The sequence below is a fragment of the Zalophus californianus genome, chromosome 8, assembly GCF_009762305.2.
Source record: "Zalophus californianus isolate mZalCal1 chromosome 8, mZalCal1.pri.v2, whole genome shotgun sequence".
NCBI lineage: Eukaryota > Metazoa > Chordata > Mammalia > Carnivora > Otariidae > Zalophus > Zalophus californianus.
In genome coordinates, this window is record NC_045602.1 from 115,832,986 (window position 1) to 115,857,014 (window position 24,029).

General features: G+C 45.0%; 1 protein-coding gene across 2 annotated transcripts; it reads left to right on the forward strand.

The window, feature by feature from the left end:
* Positions 1 to 471: 471 nt before the first annotated feature.
* DYNLRB1 (dynein light chain roadblock-type 1) lies at positions 472 to 19,439 on the forward strand. 2 transcript variants are annotated; one of them, XM_027622086.1, is made up of 5 exons: positions 505 to 568; positions 1,006 to 1,014; positions 8,877 to 8,952; positions 14,516 to 14,683; positions 19,080 to 19,439. In XM_027622086.1, exons 1-5 carry the CDS (start codon positions 566 to 568, stop codon positions 19,121 to 19,123), a joined length of 300 nt encoding a protein of 99 aa, XP_027477887.1. In that variant the 5' UTR covers positions 505 to 565; the 3' UTR covers positions 19,124 to 19,439. The 2 variants fall into 2 exon arrangements, with proteins under 2 accessions (XP_027477888.1, XP_027477887.1); XM_027622087.1 differs by lacking the exon at positions 1,006 to 1,014 and having other exon boundaries at positions 472 to 568.
* Positions 19,440 to 24,029: the final 4,590 nt, after the last annotated feature.

The following is a 24,029-nucleotide window of genomic DNA, read 5'->3' on the forward strand; positions in this document are numbered from 1 at the left end:
TCCAAGGTAACCCAGGGGTGGAGCTGAACTCCGGAGTCCTAAATCTGACCACTCCATCTGAGAACCTGCCCGGAATATTCCTAAGGGGGTCGCTCTGGAGACCCCAGAGACGCATGACTCCAGTCCCACTACCTGACTTTACTGTGCCTTCGGTGCATTTTGGCACCGCGCCTCATTTTGCCTTAATCGGGGCGCAAAGGGGGTCTCAGCAACCCCCCACCTCGCTTTCGTACTCGCCCACCACCGTCCACCCAGGGCTTCCAGAGCCAGCTCAGACCTCGGTTGAGAGTTGAAATCCTCTTCTGACACCACTAATCAGCATGGGCACAGAAGGAATTGTGAATTTTCCATAGCTGAAGCGCTCCTATGCTTTCCACTTTCGGACAGCGCCTGGTAAATTCCCTACAAGCCCTGGGGGAGCAAAGACCCGCCTGTCCGCGTCCCACGTTGGCTCCTGATAGGCTACCAGAGCTGTCCGTTTTGGACAGGGTGCTGTGCGCAGGCGCGGAAAGGTACCGGGACTGGACGGAGTGCCGGGGTCGCGGAGCTACCCGTTTGTTTGGAGATGGTGAGTGTCCGCCCGGAGTTTGTGGCTGGCGGCCGGAAGGTGGCCGAGTACGGCCGCCCACCACCCTGCGCCTGGCCCTTCATTCTCCGGGGGCGTCTCAGAGTGCCGGGCTGGGAATCCGCGAGGCTGGGCAGGGTTGGGCGGGGCTGGGCCCGAGCTGACGGGAGGGCGGAACCCGGGCAGCGCGGGCCTCCAGACCCGGACCGAGGGGACAGAGGGGACCGAGCGGGGGCCACCGGATCCCTCTGACCCTTGACCGGAAGCAAGAGCTCGGGCCTCGGCCAGGGTTTGACGGAGATGGGGAGGCCGACCCACAGTTCCCTGCATCCTAGCGTCCCGGGCCTTGTTGCGCGATAATAATAATGATGCTTCCTAGAAGCTTAATTTGTGTCAGGCACTGCTAAGCGCTTTCCGTATCTTGGCTCTCCTCACCACAGCTCTGTGAGGTAGGTGCGACCAGTATCCCCATTTGACATACTTGGAGTCTAAAGCCGAGTGAAATGAAGTGTCTTGCCTCGGGAAATGGCGGAGGTTGATTTGAACCCTAGAAGCTTGACTGACGCCTTTCTGTCCCTGTGGTTCTTTCGAGCGTCTGGAACTTACTGCATGAATCAGAAATCGACGGGGTCCATCCTTGGGCATCCCAAAACCTTGCTGGCAGGAACTGTTGGCTCTTTATGCCTTTGTAGGTTTGTTTTCTCGTGTTTTTTATCCTCCCGACTTGTAGAAAGCTTGGAGACTTCTGAAATGTGAAATCAATTTTATTTAAAAATGTTGGGGCGCCTGGGTGGCTCAGTCGTTAAGCGTCTGCCTTCGACTCAGGTCATGATCCCAGGGTCCTGGGATCGAGCCCCACATTGGGCTCCCTGCTCCGCGGGAAGCCTGCTTCTCCCTCTCCCGCTCCCCCTGCTTGTGTTCCCTCTCTCGCTGTCTCTCTCTGTCAAATAAATAAATAAAATCTTAAAAAAAAAAATGTAAAGCCCACAAGAAAAATGGCAAAGGAAAAAGGAACAGTGCCATGACCTAGAGGCAAGCACTTATAATTAGAAGACGTATTTTTGTCTTTCTGTCCTCGGTTTTCGCTTAATATAGTTTAGCTCCTATTGAATGTACAATTGTGGACTCTGCTTTTTTCATTTATTATTACACCACAGATAATGTGTTTACATCACTAAAAACATGTAATAATGCTTTGAACATATATAACTTCATCTTTCACATCACTTTTTAAACTGTAAAAAAAAGTTAATTTTTAACAGATAATACTTGCACACAGTAAGAAAAATAATCTGGAAGGATCTAACTGAAAAATAAATCTCCCACTCAGCCCTGATCCCCAGCCTCAGTCTCCAGAGTTGAAAATTAGTTCCTTATATATCTACACACAAATACAGGCATGTATATGCTCTTTCTCTTTCTTTCTTTTTTTTTTTTTTTTAAGATTTTATTTATTTATTTGACAGAGAGAGAGACAGAGAGGGAACACAAGGAGGGGAAGTGGGAGAGGGAGAAGCAAGCCTCCCAGGACCCTGGGATCATGGCTTGAGCTGAAGGCAGACGCTTAACTGACTGAGCCACCCAGGCGCCTCTGCTCCCTCTTTTTTCTGACACAAATGGTACTGTAACCTGTACCATGCTACTGTGTGTTTATACTCGTAAAGGCAAAACATTTAGATACACATACTAAGCAATTCAAGCAGTTTCAACGTATGTAATGTAGAAAGTGCATGTGGTACCCAGATCACTCTGCTATGGTAAACAACTGTTGGCAGTTGGGTGTGTTTCCTCCTAGATTTGATTGGTGCATAAGCACATTTATATATAACCTGTTTATCACATGAAACTGGAACGTTTATATTTCTACATATTAAGTTTACTTTAGGCTATATATAGAAAGAGGTATCTCCTTCTAAAGCTTACACTGTTCGCTTAAAAATACCAAACATTTTTCCATGGCAATATATACAAATCTTCATTCTTTTTAAGGGGATATTCCATTGCAGTAAATACATTTAGGTGATTTACAGTTTTTCACTGTAGCCAGTGCTGCAGTAGCTGTTGTCTTCTTTTTTAAAGATGTATTTATTTATTTGAGAGAGAGAATGCAAGTGGGCGGGGAGAGAGGGAGAGAGAATTCTCAAGTCGACTCCGCACTGAGCACAGAGCTGGACTCTGGTCTCCATCCCAGGACCCTGAGATTATGACCTGAGCCGAAATCAAGAGTCGTACACTTTATTGAGCCACTCAGGCGCCCCTGCAGTAACTGTTGTCTTTGTGTGTGTGTGTGTGTGTGTGTGTGTGTGTGTGCGCGCGCGCGCTCACGCTAGTGTCTATGTCAGATATAGGACAGATTCCTAGAAGTGTTACTTCGGGCATGCATATTTTATAGTTTGGTAGAAACTGCCAAATTGCCCTTCAGAATGGTGATATAAAAATCATCCATAATTCTCTCTAGTTTTACTTCACCACACAACTATTTTCATCTTTGTATGTTCTCCTTCCTCTTCGTTCACATGTGCCTATTTTTCAAGATGTACATTCTTGTTCTTTTTTGTTTGATTTAATGTCCAAAGACATTTAACCTTGTTGCTACATCACCTTTGTGGTCAATTATTTTTAGTGACCAAATAACAGTAAAATAGCTGTACCATAATTTGTGAAACATTCCCCCTGGTATACATTTGGGTTATTTCTAGCTCTTCATTAGTTGAGATAATGCTGTGATGACTACTTCTGTATGTGTAGAGTATTTTTAAAAAATTATTAGAGTATTTCCTTAGGAGAAATTCTCAGGAAAAGAACTTCGAGGCCAAGGGACCAAAACTTATGGGTCTTGCAGTAGTGTTGTCCTATAGCTTTCCCAAAAGGTCGAATTGCCTTTGTACCAATTTTGCCATAACTGCTAGATTTAAAAAGATACTTCATCAGGGGCACCTGGGTGGCTCAGTCGTTAAGAGACTGCCTTCGGCTTAGGTCATGATCCCAGGGTCCTGGGATCAAGTCCGGCATCCGGCTCCCTGCTCCGCAGGAAGCTTGCTTCTCCCTCTCCCACTCCCCCTGCTTGTGTTCCCTCTCTCACTGTCTCTCTCTCTCTCTGTCAAAAAATAAATAAAATCTTTAAAAAAAGGTATTTCATCGCTACAGTTTTTCATTTTTTTAGGAATGAAATGAAATGTCTCCTTTTTCAGGAAACAGTGAACATGTTTGTGTGTTTGTAATTTCTCTTAGGTATACTTTCTGCTAGTATCTTTTTTGCCCACTTAACTTTTAGACTTTATTTTTCTTTTTTTTTTTTTAAGACTATTTATTTGAGAGAGAGAAGATGAGAGAGAGATCACGAGGAGGGGGGAAGGGTAGAGGGAGAAGCAGACTCCTACCTGAGCAGGGAGCCCAATGCAGGACTCAGTTCCAGGACCCTGGGATCATGACCTGAGCTGAAGGCAAACGTTTAACCAACTGAGCCACGCAGGTGCCCCTAGACTTTATTTTCTTAATCATTTTTGTGTGATGTTTTGGAATTACTCTTTTGTTATATTAGATGCAGGTTTTTTTGTCCTTTTGATTCATTTTTATACAAATTTTACAATACAAATTATACAAATGTTTATGCTTAGCAGTCAGATTGGTCACAGTTTCTTTGTGAATCATATGCTTCTGATGATTAATCCTCTTATGCTGAACAATAAATAATCCTGGAGTTTTACTGCTACTTGTTTTTCTATCTGTCAGCAACATGTACCTGGGAACTAAAGAACCCGGAAGGCTTGTTTCTTGCCTGATGCAGACACCCATGTTAGTAGTACTTAGGACCCAGGATGCAGAGGATACTAGTTGGGCTCTCTCTAGGAGCAGGACAGGATTGTGGTTGTGAGCCAACCCTGAGGGACTGCATATCCACTCTATTACATATCCACCATATTTCTGGTACCAGTTGGCTAGCTCTTCAGAATGACAAATTTTATCTAGAGCTGGCATGACTTGGATGCCTGCCTAGGATTGTTGCTTGTGGCTTTTTGGCAACATTAGTTTTTCTTGTTGGCTCTTTTAAGACTGAACTTGAGGTTTTAAGCAGTTTCTTCTGAACCCAGATAGATAGCTGGTGCCCTTCTGTCTCCTGGAGACCCCTCTAGACCTCATGATCCCCAACTCTCCCAGGCCTAGCCCCATCCTACTGATTGGGATCATGTTGGAAAAGCCTATTCTTTAGTCTTACAGAAAAACATTTTTATTATATTTAACTATATACTAGACAAAAGTCTAATATTCCTAACATATAAAAGTTTTTGAAAATCAATAGGTATGTGGAAAAATCAAAAGACTCAAAATTGAGAGATGTAAACAGTCAGTAAGTTTCATTTCAACTTCACTGATAACTCTTAAAAGTTAAGGAAAAGTTGACTTTCTGTTATATGATTTTTGCCTATCAGATTAGCAAAGAATCAAAAAACATTGGCAATACTAGCCCTCTCTATTCTTTAAACATGCCAAACTTGTTTCCACTTCATTGGCTTTGCTTTCAGTCCTTTGCCTGGAGTGCTTTTCTTTTTCATCATTTAGTTCTTTGCTTAAAGATTACATTCTCAGGTGTTCCAGACCACACTAGCCAAAGTATATTCCCCTGCCCCCCAGCCCTATCCCTGTACTCTGCAGGAATCATGGTTACTTGATTTTTGAATGTCTCTTCACCATCAGCCATCAAAAAAAAAAAGAAAAGAAATCTTGGGGCACCTGGGTAGCTCAATCAGTTAAGTGCCTGCCTTCCCCTCAGGTCATGATTCCAGTGTCCTGGTGTCCTGGGATCAAGCCCCGCATCTGGGCTCCCTGCTCAGCAGGGAGCCTGCTACTCCCTCTCCCTCTGCCTCTCTGCTTCTGCTCTCTCTCTCACTTGCGCTTGTTCTCTCTCAATTAAATAAAAATCTTAAAAAAAAAAAAAAAATGTCTCTTCACCAGAATGTGAGCTCCCTGCGGGCAGGGACCTCATCAGTTGTGGTCAGTGGCATATTCAGCTCTTCTCTTGACCTGCTGTGTGTCCTTGGGCAAAACTCCTTTCTGAATCTCCATTTCCTCATTGTAAAATGGAGATCCTACTAACCATGGAAGGTTCAGATGAGAGAGGTGTCTGAAAACATTCATCCCAATATCTGACCTGTAGCAGGTACTGAGCAGGTTAATGTATAATTGTATATCATCCCTTTCTTGGTGTGTGTTTTCTTTAAGCAGCCAGGTCTTGGTTGTGGGTTCTCATTAAACGTAGGATCACCTAAACCCTAGCTCTTGTTTACCCTGGGTATTGTAAGGCTATGTCCCCCCTCCTATACTTGAAAAGGTTGATTTTTGTAAAACATGGTTGTAAAAATGCTTTTTATTTGTTCATTAAGTATTTACTGAGCCTATACTATGCCAGGTAGTGGGGCTATAAAGTTGAGGTCCTTGTTCCTGGGGTGTTTTGGGTCTAGGGGAGCACAGATAGTTCATCCCATTGTGGCAAGTGCTGTGAAGGCAGGGTGCCAAGGGTACCTAGAAGAGGGACAGAAGCGGGGAGAAGGTCTCCCACAGAAGGCTCATGAGCTGAATCCAAAGAGTTGTGAGTTAGTTACATCAAGCAATGAATGAGGGAGAGAAGGTTGCTTCCTTCAGAGGGAGCTGCCCATGTCTGGGCCCAGGCTCAGGCAGGCTGTGCTTGCCCCCTGCAGTCTGTGCTCCACACAGCAACCAGAGCCATTGTTCTGAAACATCAGATCTTGTCACTCCTCTCCTCAAAACCTGCTTGTGGCTCCCCATATCATCCCCATTAAAAATCAAAGACATTGCTGTGGTCTACCAAACCCACTGAAATCTAATCTGACCCAGGCTCGCTCTCTCATTTGGCCACCTGCGGCTCACTGTACTTAAGCCACACTGGTTCCTGTGAGCCCTGGAACATGCTACCTCAGGGCTCTTGTACTTGCTCTTCATGCTGTCTGGAACACTCTCCTTAGAAATCCACGTTAGCTCCCTCATTTTCTTCACTCAGATCTCTACTCAGCTATCACCTTGGTGAGGCCTTCTCTGACCACCTTATTTAAAATTGCTGACCTGAGTGGCTCAGTTGGTTGGGCATCTGCCTTTGGCTCAGGTCATGGTCTCAGGGTCCTGGGATCGAACCCCATGTCAGGCTCCTGCTCAGCATGGAGTCGGCTTCTCCCACTGCCCCTCCCCCAGATTGTGTTCTCTCTCTCAAATAAAATAAAATCTTAAAAAAAAAATGCCATCAACCCCTGCATTCCAGATCCCCCTTCCCCACTATATCCGACATTATATTTTACTTTTTTTTTTTTAATGTCTGCCCCTCCCAAGGGTTTTTGTTAGATTTTGTTCATTATAGCATCCCCAGGCCTAAAACAATGTCTGGCACATTGTTTTCTGGTTACCCATATACCTGAAGTAGGGCTGAAGTGAATAGCAGTTATGAAGTATTCATCTTTTTCATTTCAGCCCCACTTTCCAACCTCCAGGGGATATTTCAGACCTCTATTCTGACACCTTTGATTTTAGCTTTCTTTCCCTTCCCTGGGTTGATTGCACATTGACCGAGCTGTTAATGATGAACATGTCAGAGCTCTACAGTCCTCATATTAGAGATCTCTTTCTTGGATACACAGAGAAGGGTTAAAAAAATGTTTGGGTTTGGTGGTTTGTTGTTGGTTTTCTTTTTTCTTTCTTTTTTTTTTTTAAGTTTATTTAAGAGAGAGAACACGAGTTGGGGGGGTGGGGAGAGGGAGAAAATCTCAAGCAGACTTTGCGCTGAGTGCAGAGCCTGATGTGGGAGGGACTCAATCCCATGACCCTGAGATCATGACCTGAACCGAAACCAAGAGTCGGACACTTAACCAACTGAGATACCCAGGCACCCCAAAAAATGTTTTTAAGTAGAAACAGTATAATGGAGTAAAAAGAGCCTGTTTTGAAAAAAAAGAAAACCTTATCTATAATTCCCTGCTCTCAATGTGGCTTTTATTTTTTTCAGAGTCCTAGCTTGCTTGTTTATGAGGTGTCAGGCTGTTTGCCATCTCATAGGAGGAACTTGTTTGCTCTTCTCTCCAGCATTTGAGTATTCTTATATCATTGGGGACTGGGTGGTAGTGATTGGATTGTCAGCCTTGTTCCTATTAGAAAAACAGTAATTCATTGTGCTCTCTCCATCAGTGTTTAGAAGCTCCTCCCCTCCAGGCCAACTCATTAGTCCTTGAGGGTGGGAAACCACTTTCTTTAGGTGGATGGTGTCTGTTTTCAACATAGCCTGACTCAGCCTTTGAGTAGCTTCTGCCTGGATTCTGGACTGGTCTGGAAGGGGCCTCCTAAGAACAAGCACACTTTAAGGCCAGTTTCCATCCACAGAGTTGGCTTAGTTCAGTTAAGCAGTTATTGAGCACCTATTCTACAAGAGCATTATAGAAACAAGTAAACCAGTATCTAATGCATTCCTAGAGAAGTACAGTCAAGAGTTTGGGGAGTCAGAAGTAGGCAAAGACTCCAGAGTTGGGGGATCAATAAAAGCTTCGTGGAAGAGGTATGTCTTAGATGGCCTAGAAGAATTTATTGGATTTCCTTGTTAAGGTAAAAAAGATGTAGAGATAGGGAGGTATAGGCATGGAGATGGAGAGAGTTGAAGGAAAGGTAAAAGAGATGGGAGTGATAATATAGAAGGCCTGGCATCATGGAGTGAGGTCCCAAATGCCATGTGCTAGTTTCTGAAGAATCAGGATTAATGAGCCCCTTCCCCAGGCACATGTCCTGTGGCTGTGTGACATGTGTCACACTGTCTCAGATGCTAGCTAACTAAGTCACTGAATTTATCCTCATGGAGTCATTTTTCTTCCTTTGGAATATTTTCATTTGTGCTGTTTGGGCCACAAATGACAACTTAGTCTCCTTCCTATTAGACACCACTGTTAGGGTTTTTTCAAATCATCAGAGTCTGGTCTCCCAAGTGTCCCAAATATGTTGAGTCATGGATGTGTCTATACTCCCAAGAAAGGTATTTATATTCTCTCAAATAGCTAAGCAGGGAGAGGTAATAGTGCCTAGTGGGCAAAGAGCCAGGAGTAGCCACACCCCATGCTGGGATTTGTGAGCAGATGGTTTAAGCCCTGTGGATGGCCCAGGGACCACTCCAAACAGGCCTGGGGAGCTTTGAGGAGGTGCCATGTGCCTGGATGTCACTTGTTTGTTATTGGAAGACAAATGTGTGATTAATCTGCCAGGAGTATGAGGGAGTCAGTTCAGTCTTCCTGACCCCTCCTAACCTGGGTCTTGTTCTCTCTGGCAGGCAGAGGTGGAGGAGACACTGAAGCGACTTCAGAGCCAGAAGGGAGTACAGGGCATCATCGTGGTGAACACAGAAGGTACACCTTCCCTTTGGCCATGACCTGCTCTGCTCACAAGCAGGCCCCAAGAAAACAGCCCAAACACAGGATGACACTTATTGTTTACTAAGCCCCTTCATATACAGGATCTAATTTTTACCCTTTTTTAAGCACTTCCAGTGTCCTAGCACTATTATTGGAATTCCAAAGTTTAAAAAAGGAAAAATTCACTCAATCCCACTGCCCTGAGAGATTATACTTTTTACTATGCCATGCTTTTTAGCCCTTGCCCAGGTACATCTTTTCTTGGTCATAATTATAATTGTTACTCTTTTTCATATGTTTACTCATGAGCTTGTTCTTTGGCTTTTTTTTCTTCATGATTTACATAAGCAAAATTTTTAACTGCCAGTGCAATGTTTATCCACCATCCACCATTTATATGGTTTCTACATTTATTTTTAAGTATACTCTACCCCTAGTATGGGGCTCAAACCCACAACCCTTAGATCAAGAGTTGCACAGTCTACCCACTGAGCCAGCCAGGTGCCCCTGTTTCTACTTTTTTACTAGATAATACTCTGGTCAACTTCTTAATGCTTATAGCTTTTCCCTCCTTTTGTGGGGCAGGGAGGGGGGGCAGAGGGAGAAGGAGAAAGAGAATCCTAAGCAGGTTCCATGCCCAGCGCTGAGCCCAATGGGGGGATCGATCTCACAACCCTAAGATCATGACCTCAGCTGAAATCAAGAGTTGGGTGCTTAACCGACTGAGCCACCCAGGCACCCCTCCCTCCTTTTCTATAGCATTATTTCAACAACTAGAAGAGTACAGATACTATTTTCCCAAACTGCAATAGACATGGTGAAGAAAAGGACTAACATTTATCACATGCTTGTTCAGTGCCAGGCCACAGGCCAGTGCTTTACAAACATATTGTTTCATTTATTCCATAAAGCAGCCCTGTTGTCTCCATTTTGCAGTGGAGAAGACGGAATCTAGAAATTTAATTGATTTGCCGCCATTATAGAACCAAGATTTCATGCCAGGTCCATCTGAATGCACTTGTGCTCTCTCTCCCACACTGTACTGTGAAGGAACAGAGAGTAGCTGCTGGTCTGTAGCCCAGGCCATGCCCAGAGTCACCCAGCTGGGCTCCCCCATGCTCTAGTGCAGTGCATTTAGTCAACTCTGATTTGTTCGAGACTCCTTGAGAGCTCTGTGCGTAGGTGTTGTCATTCTAGCCCTTGTTTTTAGAAAGGCAGAATTCTCAATAATGCCTACTTAAATAGAGCAGAATGAAAGTCATCAAGGGTGAAAAAGTAGAAGTGGCATGTCCTTAGTTAGAATGTTATTTTCCAAGTTGTCAGACCCTGGCCAGCCCAGAACTAGGCAGCGCATAGCGCATGCTCCCCAGCTTTGTCAAACTCTAATTATACCATGTGGTCAAAGCAGGCAGCAGGTTGGGGACTCTCAGGACACTGTGGAGGCAGCTCAGGTCTGCCAGTGCTCAGCTGGAGGGCCTGGGGCTTCCTCTTCCCTTCTTCAGACCTCAGCTGCCGTAAGTGGAGTGGTTGATCCGGGCAATCTCTTTTGGCTCCTTCTTACTCCAAGATCTGAAAGACTATTTGTATATTTCCCAGAGAGACTGTCTTCTCAGACTGGACATTTTTTGACCCCAATTGGGGAAGGAGCAGCTCCTGGGGTTGTTTCCCAAATGGGGAGGGAATAGGCCTCCATCAGTATTTGCAAGCCACAGCCTTCAGTTTTGCTTTAAAACTGCCCCCAAGCTTGAGCTTTTTCACTGGGAGAATATAGCACCAAATGCTTACCTTTTGGATACTAACGGGCACTTCTTTTTCATATAGAGCAGTGAGTGTGGCAGTATTGCCCAGTGGCTAAGAATATAGAATGTGGAACCAGACTGCCTAGGTTTGAATCCTGGCTCTATTTAATTTTTATCAGCTGTGTGATCTTAGGCTAGTCACTTAACCTCTCTGTTCCAGTTTCCTCATCTGTAAAATGTGGATAATTATACTACCTTCCTTTAAGGGAAGCTTTTAGAACAGTACCTGATGTATGGTAACTGCCATATAAATGCTAAAATTATTGCATGTATTTATTTATTTTTAATTTGTGTCCCATCTACAGAGCTTCCACTTTAGTCTCACATTTCACACCGTGACCCTGCAAGGCAGGGGTATTGCCCATTTTTCAGATGAGAAACCCAGAGCTGAGAGAAATTAGGTGACCTGTTCAAGGTCACCCAGCTGTGGATGGAGGTGGTCAGAACTCACTGCTCTATAGGGCCTTTAAGCTCTCTGGAAGCTTCCATGAAGGATGATTAGTTAGGGATTCCTATTATCCCATCTAGGGCTTTCCTACCCCCATGATTCAGCTCAGCTGCCTTTTCCTGCAGGATGCGTTTCCCGACCACCCCAGCCCAGAGTGATTGCTTTTGCCCCTGAACTAATGACACACCCTTATCCCAGTCACTTACCAGCCATCTGCCACTGCCTTTTGACATCTTCATCTTGGCCAAATTTAAATGATGTTTCATAGCAAAAGTGTGAATTTAAGTGGAATTACCAAGAACTTAAGGAATATTCCATTCCATTTGTACCTCTTCAGACCCCCTGCCATCTTCTGCTGCTACCCACACAGGGCAACATAAAAGACTCAAATGTGTAAGCTTTATGAGGGCAGAGACTTCTCTTGTGTTCATTGCTGTATCCCCAGCACCTAGAACAATATTGACACGTAGTTGGTGCTTAATAAATACAGTAGACCCCCTTATCCATGGGGCATACATTCCAAAGCCCCCAGTGAATGCCTGAAACCAGGATAGTACCCAACCCTATGTATACTATGGTTTTTTCTATATGTACATACTTATGATAAAGTTAAATTTATAAATAAGGCACAGTAAGAGATTAACGACAATAAGTAATAATAAAACAATTGTGACAGTATACTATATTATGTGAGTGTTGTCTCTCAAAATACCTTATTATACGGTATTCACCCTTCTTGTAATGATGTGAGATCATAAAATTGCCTACATGATGAAGTGAAGTCAGGTGAATGACATAGGCATTGTGAGGCAATATTAGGCTATTGTTGACCTGATCAGGAGGATCATCTGCTTCCAGACCAGAGTTGATGCGGGTAACTGAAACCATGGAAAGTGAAACCACAGATAAGGCGGGGGGCTACTGCCTCCGTTAAATATTGTTAATGTTTTTTATTGTTGATTGATGAAACTGGGTTTGGTGGGAGGACCTGGCTATTCAACCTTGGTCTTGACAGATCTGAGCCCCAAGTTAGAAATCGTGCTCCCTCATGACCAGCTACTTCTGCAGGCTGCACAGTCCCCATTTGTGAAGGCAGAAGCTTAGAGTAGGCGACCTAATCATTCGGCTATTTTTGTGGTGTCCCCGGCTCTGACATCCTGTGAATCTGGACTTGATCTCTTGTCCTTATTTGAAATTCTCCCCAGTTTTGGTCCCTGTCCCACCCCCTTACTACCCCTACATTTTCTTTTGTTTTTAAAGTGAGCCAACAAGTGGTTAGCTTCTTACCTCCTTTATACACCTCTCACTTAGTAGAAGTGTGATGAAACTCATGACAGTATTTGAACTGCTGAAGGAGCCCTTGAGAGCACTCATTTATCATCTGCAATAAATGCCTAGTGAAGTCTGTTTAAGGACAGTGGTAAGCAAATCAGACCTGGTCCTGGTCACTTCCATAATGGTGTGATATCAAACTCCAGAGGAAGCTGCTCTGAAGGAAAATTGTGTGGGATGGTAGAATGGAGGCATTGACCACATCTGGAGGTGGGTAGATCCACCAGAAAATGGACACCTGAGGGATCAGTGGGAATTATGAGAGAATGGGAAAGGAAGGAAAGTTCCAGGCAGAGGGACTGAGAGAAGATGGCCTTATGGTATATAAGAAGAGAAGGTCAAAAGTTTTGATCATCCACACTTCGCCAGGCCTTGAGATTGGCCCCTCAAGTTACCTGGGGGATGGGATTTACTATGTAGTGATGTTGACAAGCCAACATTACATTTGTACTCTTGCTAAACATTTTTAAATGAATTAGCCATATTTGATCCTCACAGCACAAGCATTATTTTACAGATGAAGAAACGGAAGCTTGAGAGGTTAAATCACTTGTGTAAGTCCACATAGCCACGAAGGGGTAGAGCCAGGGTAGAAGTCCAGGTCATCAGATCTCAGAGTTCCTACTCAGTCGTCACCCCAGCTTCTCATACTGCCGTCCTTAGGGAGATTCTGCTATGGGCTGAGGCCCCATGGAGCCCTGGCGGGCGTGCTGCCGCCATCCAGGACCCAGTAGCAGCCCCTAAAGACAAGTCCTCTTGTCCCTTGGAGGCAGGTGATCACTACAGTCTGTCCTTGTGACTTCACTTGGCTCAAAACAGCCTCTCTGACTCAGCTGCTTCTCTTGCTATCATGTCCTCTTCTGCCCACTCTCACGTTCTTGTGCCTTAAGAAGACAAGACTGGGCCAGCTTCTTGCCACCTGTGAGTAGGCCTGAGGGTGATTGCCTTTGGCCAGTCCTTAAGCTGGTCGCTTGTGGGCCAGACCAGCAGGGTCATGGGCCCCCAAATCTAGCCACTTATGTGTGAGGAGCCATTTTTGCCACATTCATCACAACTGCCTGTCAGCTGTGGGCCTTAAGGCTTCCTCAGTGGAACCTTCTGCTGATATGTCATGGTGATTCATAGGCACCTGATGATTCAACTGTGTCCTGAGTTGGCTCAAGCTGAGCCCCATTTTTCACCTCCATGTTGATAGGCACTGACCAGTAAGGGAGGTCCATTTAATAGTTCATTGCAAGGAAACAGTCTTCAAAACAGAAAAGGCTTGGTACACAGTGGTGTTCACTGCATAGTAATTAAGTAAAAAAATCCAGCCTATGTACCAACAATAAAGGAATGATTAATTCTGTGGAATGGCCAGTTGTGGGCTCTTTGAAAGCAATAGCGATGTTGTTTACAAGTCTATATGCAGACAGAGAAACACGCTTTAATTTGAGGGGCACCAACATGTGTATAGACATGTGTTTACAGCTGGGCCCTAAGCCTCCCTTGGTGGGAACTGAAGCAAAGCACTAGTGATGGTAATGTCTTGGCACAGGCTGACCTTTTTTCTTCTTCCTGCTTTTCAGTATTTACAAATTCACAAGAGCTGTCCTCTTTGTTCAGGTTCTAAGTATTCTGAATGATAGTCTCTTTTATTGCTGGAAACCAGTCAAGACAGTGTGGCCTGTGGAAGGAGCCCAGCAGTGAAGCCAACAGGCCTGCATTTGAATCCTAGCCCCACTACTTCTGTGCTGTGTGAAGGCTCAGAGCTTCTGTTGCCTCACTGACGAGTGAAGATGGTGATTCCACCGCCAGCATTGTTCCGGGACTGGTGCTGCCATACTTAAAGTGCTCAGCACTGTGCCTGTCAAGTCCTCAGTAAATAGTGGCACTGATTGTTAACTGCTAGTCCGGTACTCTTGAATTAAGGGTATGGGGTTGGAATTTGGGCAGAAAGGGGCTCCAACTTCCTACTCAGTCCCTGCTCTCCCCTCAGGCATTCCCATCAAGAGCACCATGGACAATCCCACCACCACACAGTATGCCAACCTCATGCACAACTTCATCTTGAAGGCCCGGTGCACAGTGCGTGAAATCGACCCCCAGAATGACCTCACCTTCCTTCGAATTCGCTCCAAGAAAAATGAAATTATGGTTGCACCAGGTAAGAGGTCTTCCACATTCCCTCTTGGGAGCAAACTGTCAGCATGTTGTGGATAGCTTATCAGGAATACTTGGCACATTAGTGTCCCCATAGGTGCCATTGCAAGGCCTGAAGAATTGAAGGTACAGAGTTGATTGCCTCACTGCCTAGCCAGTCTCTGGCTGGTATCCCCAACAAATACTTATTCACTGTGACTCTAGGCCAGACCCTGTACTAGGGTCTAGGCCACAGAGGGGAATCGTGGTCTCACAGAACATAGAGGAAGGTATGATAGGTCTTCCCAGAAGAGGGGACATTTGAGCTGAATCTAGAAGGCACAGGAGAGAGTGTAAGCAAGTTGAAGGGGTGGGAAAGCTATGTTTGAAGGAAAAAGAACTCAGTAATTTGAAACCAAAGCACAAGACCAAAAAAAATGTTAAATTGCCCACTTCTAAAGTATAGTCCTGTCTCTCTGGGCCCCATATGGCCAGTTTTTCCTCCAGTGTTGGAACAGATTGCTGCTTTTATTTCTCATGCAGTGCTTGGCCTGCATTTAAGAGCTGTGTGGTACAAAAAACTATACCTGTCTTTAGGTCTTAGGATCATTTGCAGGATGATGAAATGCGCCTCCTGGGAGGAGCCCACAAGGACTGGCACCACAGGAGGGAACATCAGGGCCACCTGTCCTGGCCTGCATCACCTCACTCACAGACTGGAGTAGTGGACAGATTAATTGTCCAGGACTATTTTTATATTATCACTTCTGTTCCTCCCTCTCTCTTTTTTGGCTGTGCCACATAGTTAAGTGTGCACGTGATGATGCAGGTAGGCTGCAGTGCAGCTTGTCTAGGCCATCAGAACATGGGTAGGAAAGAATGAGAGGTGAGATGTTTGGTCCATTTTCGAAGAGGCATCAGACACCAAACTTAACCTGTGTGGACGTGACCCTGTGGTGGTTTTCAAGGCAAGAGGTGATATGATTGTGATTGGGGCCTGGATGAAGGAGGGTCATAGGGAAGCTCTGGAAATTGAATGTCCTTGGGCTTGGCAACACAGATGATGAGGAAGCTGGCTGCAGAATTCTGGGGTAATCTGATGGGTTAACCACCCCAGTAGCAGGGCAGTGTTGGTTCTCTTAGGCTTGTTCTGGCCCATTCGGGCTGCTTAGAAGGATACAAAGGGAGAACCATTGACCCAGTCACAGGGGCTCATAATCTCCCTGGGACACTCCCTAGAGGGGTAGGGACAGAGCAGGTTGGTTACAGAGAAAAACATAGGATAAGTCAGAGGCATTTATTCCAAAACAAGCTGTATGGTGTTTATCAGTTTCATCACTGTTTGATTCATCACTTACCAACCCATTATGATGCCTCTGGTTCTGTGAGGAAAACCAGATTGCAGCAGACAAAATCTCTTTTCCCAGCTTTATCTCTTTTGAGTGTGACCTTAAGTCATGGAATATCTCTGAACCACTATTTCCATGTCTATAAACTGTCAAGTAAGGTACTATACTGCTCTGGTCTCCTGAGACACACCATTTGATTGAGTGGGTTGGCTCTGGGTGGGGTAGAAAGACTGGGAAATATTTGAACTCAAATCCCTCCTAAGACTTCATGTTGTATGGCTACACAAACTTCCACTTCCCTGAAAGTTAGGCTAGGAATGGTCCCTCTGTTGACCCTGCATGTCAGAGCAGACTTTGTGCCCACAGGAAGGCACACATTGTGAGGCAAGGACAAATGATATGATTCCCAAATTAGATTCTCCATGGACAGCTTTCTCTTTAAGCTTAAAGCTTCCAAGAACATCTCCTCTAGAACGGCAGAGTCGTCTGTAGGTTCCTGACTGTCTATTCTCACCTTGACAGCAAAGGCATCTCCAGCTTGCCCTTGAGGACCCACAGGCATTCACAGTTAATGGGTATGATTGGTGCTTGAGTCCAGGGTTGGCAACTCCCCAAGTTAGAGGTTCTCCTTGGAGTTCACAGGCCCAGAAGCCCCTCAGCTTTGTCAGTGGAGGTGAGGATGGAATGGCTGGACTCCTTCTGAGTGACACACAGAGGCCTGCAGGGAGGGCCTGCACACCCTCTCACTCTTGCTTGCTCGCTCTGTCTCGCACTCACGCTCCCACAGTGCCACACACACACATTCTCTTGTACTGGAGAGCTGTGTGACTCTTTGAGGTTGCCTTCAACAGGGTGAGTGTTCCTTCTGAACACCCTCACCACTTCTCCAGCCATCCTGCTGCCTTCCAGAGCTTTAAGAGACTCCAACTTCTCTCCCTGGGCTCTCACACATGCCATCCTGCTGCTGGCAGCACTCCATCTTGCCTTTTTCATTTAGCCAACCAGCCTGCTCATCTGCATTTTTAAGTCTCCCCGCCTAGACAGTTCTAAGAAGACAGATTTGTAAGCACATAGTAAGCATTTAACAAATAGTTGATGAGTAAATATATGAATGATTTCCCTAAATCTCCCTCCATTGCTGACCCTGCACTGTGGGAGTAAGAGGTGGGGTGAGCTGTGGGGATGGGGCTCAGGAATGTCTGTGGGACATGGTATTTAAGATGAAAACCAGTGACTTGACACCTTGACTCACCCACTTTGATATGGCAAAAAATATATATATATATATTGGATTTTGGTGCCAGAACTCTTGTGGGCTGGAGCCACTGACCAGAGCCTCTGACGCATTAGGACTAGATTGCCTTAGGTTTCCACAGAGCACAAGCCCCATGGGGATGGCCCCCAGCATAGAACAGGCCTAGTTGCTGCATGTTGAGGTGGGTCCTTCTGCGACTCTAGTTAGCACCCCACACCATGGAAACGACTTGGAAGAGCCCTGCCCAGGAAGGAAGTCCACTGTCCCATTCTTCCCGCCTAATCATTGCGGTTGATCAAACTGAGAAGCTGCTTCCCAGACCACAAATAACAACAGGTAGTTTCAGATAGTTTAGTCCTCCATATGTGTGCCAGATTTCACCCCATCCTGGCCCAGAATAGCCCGTGCAAAAAGACGTTTTAAGGTAGACTTTTGGTTTTCATTTATTAACCTCACTAATACATAGGCCCATTCGGGCTGCTTAGAAGGATACAAAGGGCCAAGTTAATGTAGCATAATCAAGCTTTAACACTCTGCTTCCCAGAAAGCACTTGGAATGATATTATTGAATTTAGAGCTTGATATTTGGAAGAAAAGACACTATATTGCTAATTTTGTCTGTTTCTATTGATGGCTTGTTAATTATTTCTATTTTTATTTGTAAGTGATTTTAACTTATACAGATTGCTTAGCCATGAAACTCTCAGTCTTATAAAATCTGTTTCTGCCTATCTGCAACAACCTGTCGTCATGGGAAGAAGCAGACTTTAGGTTTGAATCAGCACACACAAAGCAGACAAGGCCAAGGTCCTGCCATTTCTTCCCTCTTCAACAGAGGGCAGACCAGAGGCATGCAGAGCATCTGGGTCAAACCCAGCTAGCGACCCCACCCTGAGTTTTTGCCTTAGCTTGGGCAAGTCATTTAACTCTCAGGGCATCAGTGAAGTGGAAAACACTAGTGTCTGTCTCATAGAGTGATTTATTGAGGTACCATATGAGAAGCAGTTGGCCCAGGACTGGGCACATGGAAGCCTTGATAAATGTTTTGGTTTAAAATGGGCAAAGTTGAAATGCCCTGCTTCTCCAGTTTCTTCTAAAATAAAATGAAGAGCAACCTTAACCTAATGGTTGTCCTAGAACCTGCAGCATTAGCATTACCTGGGAACTTGTTAAAAATGCAAATTCTTTTACCTATACTGGAATTAAAATTAAAAGCTTGATTAGGGGCCCCTGGTTGGCTCAGTAAGAGGAGCATGTGACTCTTGATCTCGGGGCTGTGAGTTTGAGCCCCACGTTGGGTGTAGCGAGAAGTAAGTAAGTAAAGAAAGAAAGAAAACTTTAAAGAAATAAATACAAATTTAAAAAATGCAAATTCTTGGGCTCCACTCCAGACCTACTGAATCCGAAGGGCTAGGGGTGGGGCCCAGTAGTGTTTGTTTGGAGCCCAGCCCTCCAGGTAATTCATGTGCCCTCTAGTTTGAGAACCACTGCCATAGGCAATTCATTTAAATTCTCTGAACCTGAGTTTTCGTACCCAGAAAACAGGGATGATACTCCTACTTCCCTGTTGGCACCATGCGGTACCATGAAGATTAGAAAAGAGGATGTGCTGCAGGCCGTGGCTGCCAGGTGGGAGGGGCTCCATTTTCCAGGCAGCCACACGGCAGAAGCCCCTTGGGAAACTTGCAAGTTCATCTTCTGTTTTCCCAACAGTTGGAAGTAGCCTGAGCATTGATGCTTTTTATTGTTCCCCTCCCCTTTTATGGTTGGTGATTTAATGATTTAGTGATTTATTTTTTCATTTTTCTCTTTTGCAGATAAAGACTATTTCCTGATTGTGATTCAGAATCCAACTGAATAAGCCACTCTCTTGGCTCCCTGCATCATTCCTTAATTTAATAGCCCCCAAGAATAATAATGTTTAATCATGTCAACCACCTGGCAGGTGGGAATCACCTTAGAGCCTACTTAGACCAACCCAGTGACCAAAGTCACCAAAGTCATCCCTCTGCTGGCCAATCACCCTTGAATCCTTGGGAGGGCCTTCTTTCCTCACCTCCAGATTTTGGAGCAAGAGCTTTGAGCAGCCCACACCCTACTTCCTCCTGACCTTCGGTTCACTTTGTCACCCCTGGAAAAGGCTGTTTTTCTTTAACTAAAAATAACTGAAATGCTTACCCTGCTGTGTGTCTTTAAACACTAGGTTGAAAAGGCCTCTCTGCCCCCCTCTCTTCCTCTGTAATCACATGGTCTGAAGACTGAGCCCCAGTGCTGCCTCTGGCCCCCGTGGCAGATTGAATTTGTGGTTCAGAGAGGCCTGCTTCCTACTGCACCTGTGGCCACACTTGCTGAGTGGAGTCCAATTTATAATTGGTACCCTGGTTTCTGGGCCCCTCATCCCTAGCCACTTCTCTTATTTCCCACTCCTCCCAATGTTTTGAAAGATTTTTTTTCTGCTACACTACACCGGGGATAGGAAAGGAGTGATATTTGTTGAGTACCCAGAATACACCACGTGTGTTATATACCTTGACTCATATCATCCTCACAGTACCCTGCAGACATTGTTAAAGCCATATTAAAGATGAGGAAACTGAGGTCTAGAGAATGACTTGCCCGAGGTTTCACAACTGTGGCACAGTCTCTGACTCCAAAAACTGTTTTTTCTGCATGTTCTTCCCAGAATTCCCCGATGGTCCCCTTTACCGGAGTGAGCTCATAAACAGATAAATGTGTGTCTTCTTTCCCTTAGACTCATGGGGGGGGGGGCGGGGGAGAGGCTCCCAGAACGTGCCTGGTACTCTGTGAGGCTGTAGGCCACCTGTCATCCAGTAGCGCTCTGGGATTTTCCCCCCAGAAACCACATTATTTATTTTTATTAGGTTTTTCTTTTTGTCTTTTGTTTCTTTACAGAGGGAAAAGATGCAAAACTGTGTAGTATAAACCTTGAAATCCCCCTTCATTGTCCTTCATTCGCCAAAAGTAACCTTTGTCTACAGTGAGTTCTTCCATCTAGCAAAAATACTTTTCTAAATTTTCCAGTGAAGTTTCCTTAATGGTATCAGGGGAGTAAAAGATGTACCCCTGGGAGCCTGGGGGTGTAGTTTATAAGGGCTCAGCAAAATGTTTTCAAAATCTCCCTTTTTAGTGAAAGATAATAGGGATTTTCCACTCCATAATATATCCATATTTGTCTTAATATAGCAGTAGTCCTTTCAAATAATTTTCCCCAAATCTCCAAGGAAAACTGATTCCCTGGGAAAACATTGCAGGTTTGCCCTGTCCCTATGGGCTCAGGAAGCATACCTGAGGGGCGGGGAGATCGCAGGACAGCAATATGACCCTGTGTCAGTAATCTTCTAAAAGAAAGTGAAGTGTGGCCACCGGTATCTTCTTTGTTCTCAGAGGTTTCTGGAAGCTGGGATCTAAGTCTGAGGTTCATGTGCCCTTCTGGCTTGAGTTTCTCCAAGAAGGATAATGGGGGAGGAAGGTCTGATCAACATAAATTACCTGGTGGCACAGTCAGGTTTCCAAAGGAGGAGAGGGGCTCTGTCCCTAGGGAAGGAGGTGGTCTGGGTACAGAGCAAGAGCTTGGAGACCAGACCCTCCTTTCTTCCCTTAGTCTTTCTCCCACACCCTCTTGTTTGCCTTAAAATTCCTAAAACTTTCCTTCAAGGTCCTAAGGAAGGTTTAGGCTCAGTTTGGCTTGGGGAAAACAAGATGACTCCTGAACATATATTCTGCCTCTGAGTCCCTTGGGCAATGGGATTTCTTCACACATGGGAAGCCCACTTTGGGTGCATTCCAGTTTGTGATACAATGCGTAAAACTCGCTGGACTCATCCTAAGATATAAAAACTCAGGTTTTTAAAAGTTTCAATGATGGTAGAACACACGCAAATACCGTAGGGTCTCTGTACTTTAAGTAGCAAGTATCTCGGAATAATAACCTACTAAGGTTAGAAGCTGACACCTGTCCTGGGCATGGAGGGAAGGGCATGGCTTCTGGGTTTCAGAAGAACATTTTTTTAAAAAAAGACATTTATTTATTTATTTGACAGCACAAGCAGGGGGAGCCCAGGCAGAGTGAGAGGGAGAAGCAGACTCCCCGCTGAGCAAGGAACTGGACATGGGGCTTGATCCTAGGACCCCGGGACCATGACCCAAGCCAAAGGCAGACGCCTAACTGACTGAGCCACCCAGGCACCTCTCAGAAGTACATTTGCCAATATAATATAAGACTGCCAGCATTGTGAAAATTTTCAAACATACAGAGAAGTTGAAATAATTAAATATCCTCCATTTAATTCTACAGTTAACATTCTGCTAATTTTTTTTTATCATGTAACCATTCCTTCATCCATCCATCCTGTTTTTTGATACATTTCAAAGGACAGTTGAAGACAATAGACACTCCTAAACACTTAAACATGCATGTTATTAACTAGTTTACCTTTTTTGGAGGTAATGGATGAAATTTATGTACAGTGAAATGCACAAATCTTAAGTGTGCCACTTACGTGACAAGTGCTTATACCAGCCAACTGAGTCCTCTTTCAAGATCACATCACCCCAGAAAACTCTCCTGTTGCTTACCAGCCAGACTCCACCCCTATTCCCCAGAGGCAACCCCTGTTTAGATTCCCTCCAAGGTTCAGCTCCATCCATCATTCAAACATCCACCTCAGCACTTGCCACTGTGTCTGGGAATTCTCATGTTGCTCCGTAAGCTGGTATTGCCTTTCTCCAAAAATGTGTTTTTAAAACACTGCAGGAGTTACAGGGGCGCCTGGGTGACTCAGTCGGTTAAGCATCCAACTCTTGATTTCAACTCAGGTCATGATCATCAGGGTCCTGGGATTGAGCGCTGGTCAGGCTTGGCGCTCAGCAGGGAATCTACCTGAGATTCTCTCCCTGTGTCCTTCCCCCTGCTTTTGCTCACATGCGTGCATTCTCTTTCTCTCTCTCTTCAAAATAAATCTTTAAAACACTGCAGGGGCTCCTGGGTGGCTCAGTCGATTAAGCGTCTGCCATCTGCCTTGGGCTCAGGTCATGTCCCAGGGTCGAGCCCCAGGTCAGACCCCCTGCTCATCAGTCTTCTTCTCCCCCTCCCTCTCCCTCTGCCCATCCTTCTCATGTGCACTCTCTTGCTCTCTCCTCTCTCTCAAATGAATAAAATCTTTGTATATAAAAAAAAAAAAAAACACTGCAGGAATTATAGGCTTTCTCCTCCTATGTATATTTGACTCGAACCAACTGTAATTCTGTACATTTTTTCATTGAGAATCCCAAACCAACTTTACACACCAAATTCAGGTTCTAGTGAATTACCAGGGGAAAAATAGAGAAATGTGGATCTCATAGATTTATTGCAGCAGGTAGAAATCATGAATTTGTCAAACAGGTCAAATCAGTAGAGCCACAATCCAATGTCAATGAACTTAAGCTGATCGATTGTATTCAGTTGCAAAGGAAAATAACAACACAAAATGCTAGTTCAACTGTTGTGTTAAACAAGCTCAGTTGGATCAAAAGGCAACTTTATTATGGTCTCCCACTGTCTTTAAATTTATTCTCTGGGGCTTGTCCTTCCCCTGCCCCTGGATGGAATGTCTGACAAGTCCTGAGGCTTCTCTCCTCACTTTTGGGTAGATGATGTGTCCGGTCCGGTGTAACAACAAAACCTTGTAACTGAATTTGGAGATGGAGACTGCCCCTTGCCCACCTTCAGCCCACTGCCAGCCTTGCCATCCGTGGTGGGGAATGCAGGGTAGGCAGCAAGGGCTTGGCCCTGTTTCCTGACTGTGCTCTGTCACCTCTTTTGCCCCATGTTGCTAAGAGGGGAGTGAGATGGAGAGGAAGGTGCACACTTGACCGGTACTGTTGGAACTCAGTTCTGGCTCTTGAAGCCTGACATGTTTAAAGCTGAAACATCCTTCTGGTCCATCTGTCATGAATGTTTTCAAGACCTGTCTGCTGTCCTCCAACCTGCAGGCTCCCTGCTGGCCCCTGACAACTTTCCTGTTGGCCTCTGGTTCTCAGGGTCCCCCTCTACACGCTCTGCCTCCGTCAGCTTGGGGTGAAACAATCATCCACCACTTCCCTCCATGGCTGGAGACTCAAAGGATATCAACAGCTTCTAATGATCGTCCTCTAGCTTCCACCTCTTTTACAGGCTAGCGATCAGGCAGAAGTCTGGACTCACTTTGAGCCCCCTTGTGTTGCAGTCCTGCATGGTCCCGCTCCTCTCTTAGCTCGCGGCCACTAATTGCCCTGGAGCTTCAGTAGAAACTGAGATGAAAATTACTAGACTTTAACTTCCTAGTTCACAAGAAATATGTTATTAAAAACTTGCCTTAAAGGCAAGATGAAATAGGAATTTCATGATTTTTTTTTAATTCTGGGTTTTAAATACTTTGTTGACATTCAAGACTTGTTTGACTTTGAAAACTTTACTAAGTTTTCAAATATATTTAGAGAAAACATGTTCTTATTTTACAATCTTTACAAAGTAGTGCTTTGTTCATTGATTCATTCAACAGTTATTTAGTGCATGCCTACTACGCACCAGGCCCCATGTCTAGACATAAAGGAATGGAAACAAGAGCTTATTTCTAGTGGAGATGAGACAACAGTTAAGAAAAACAAAACTACGCTTGGGACCCATCTTGGACCAATTAAATCATAATCCCTGAGCATCATTCGTTTGTAAAAGCTTCCCAGGTTTTTGTGACATGCACCTAGAATCGAGAACCATGGACATCATT

What these genes read in the sequence shown, in the direction of transcription:
- DYNLRB1 (XM_027622086.1), top strand. An exon ending in CATCGTGGTGAACACAGAAG is followed by an intron (nt 8,953 to 14,515) that starts GTACACCTTCCC and finishes CTCTCCCCTCAG; the next exon opens with GCATTCCCATCAAGAGCACC. An exon ending in TGAAATTATGGTTGCACCAG is followed by an intron (nt 14,684 to 19,079) that starts GTAAGAGGTCTT and finishes TCTCTTTTGCAG; the next exon opens with ATAAAGACTATTTCCTGATT.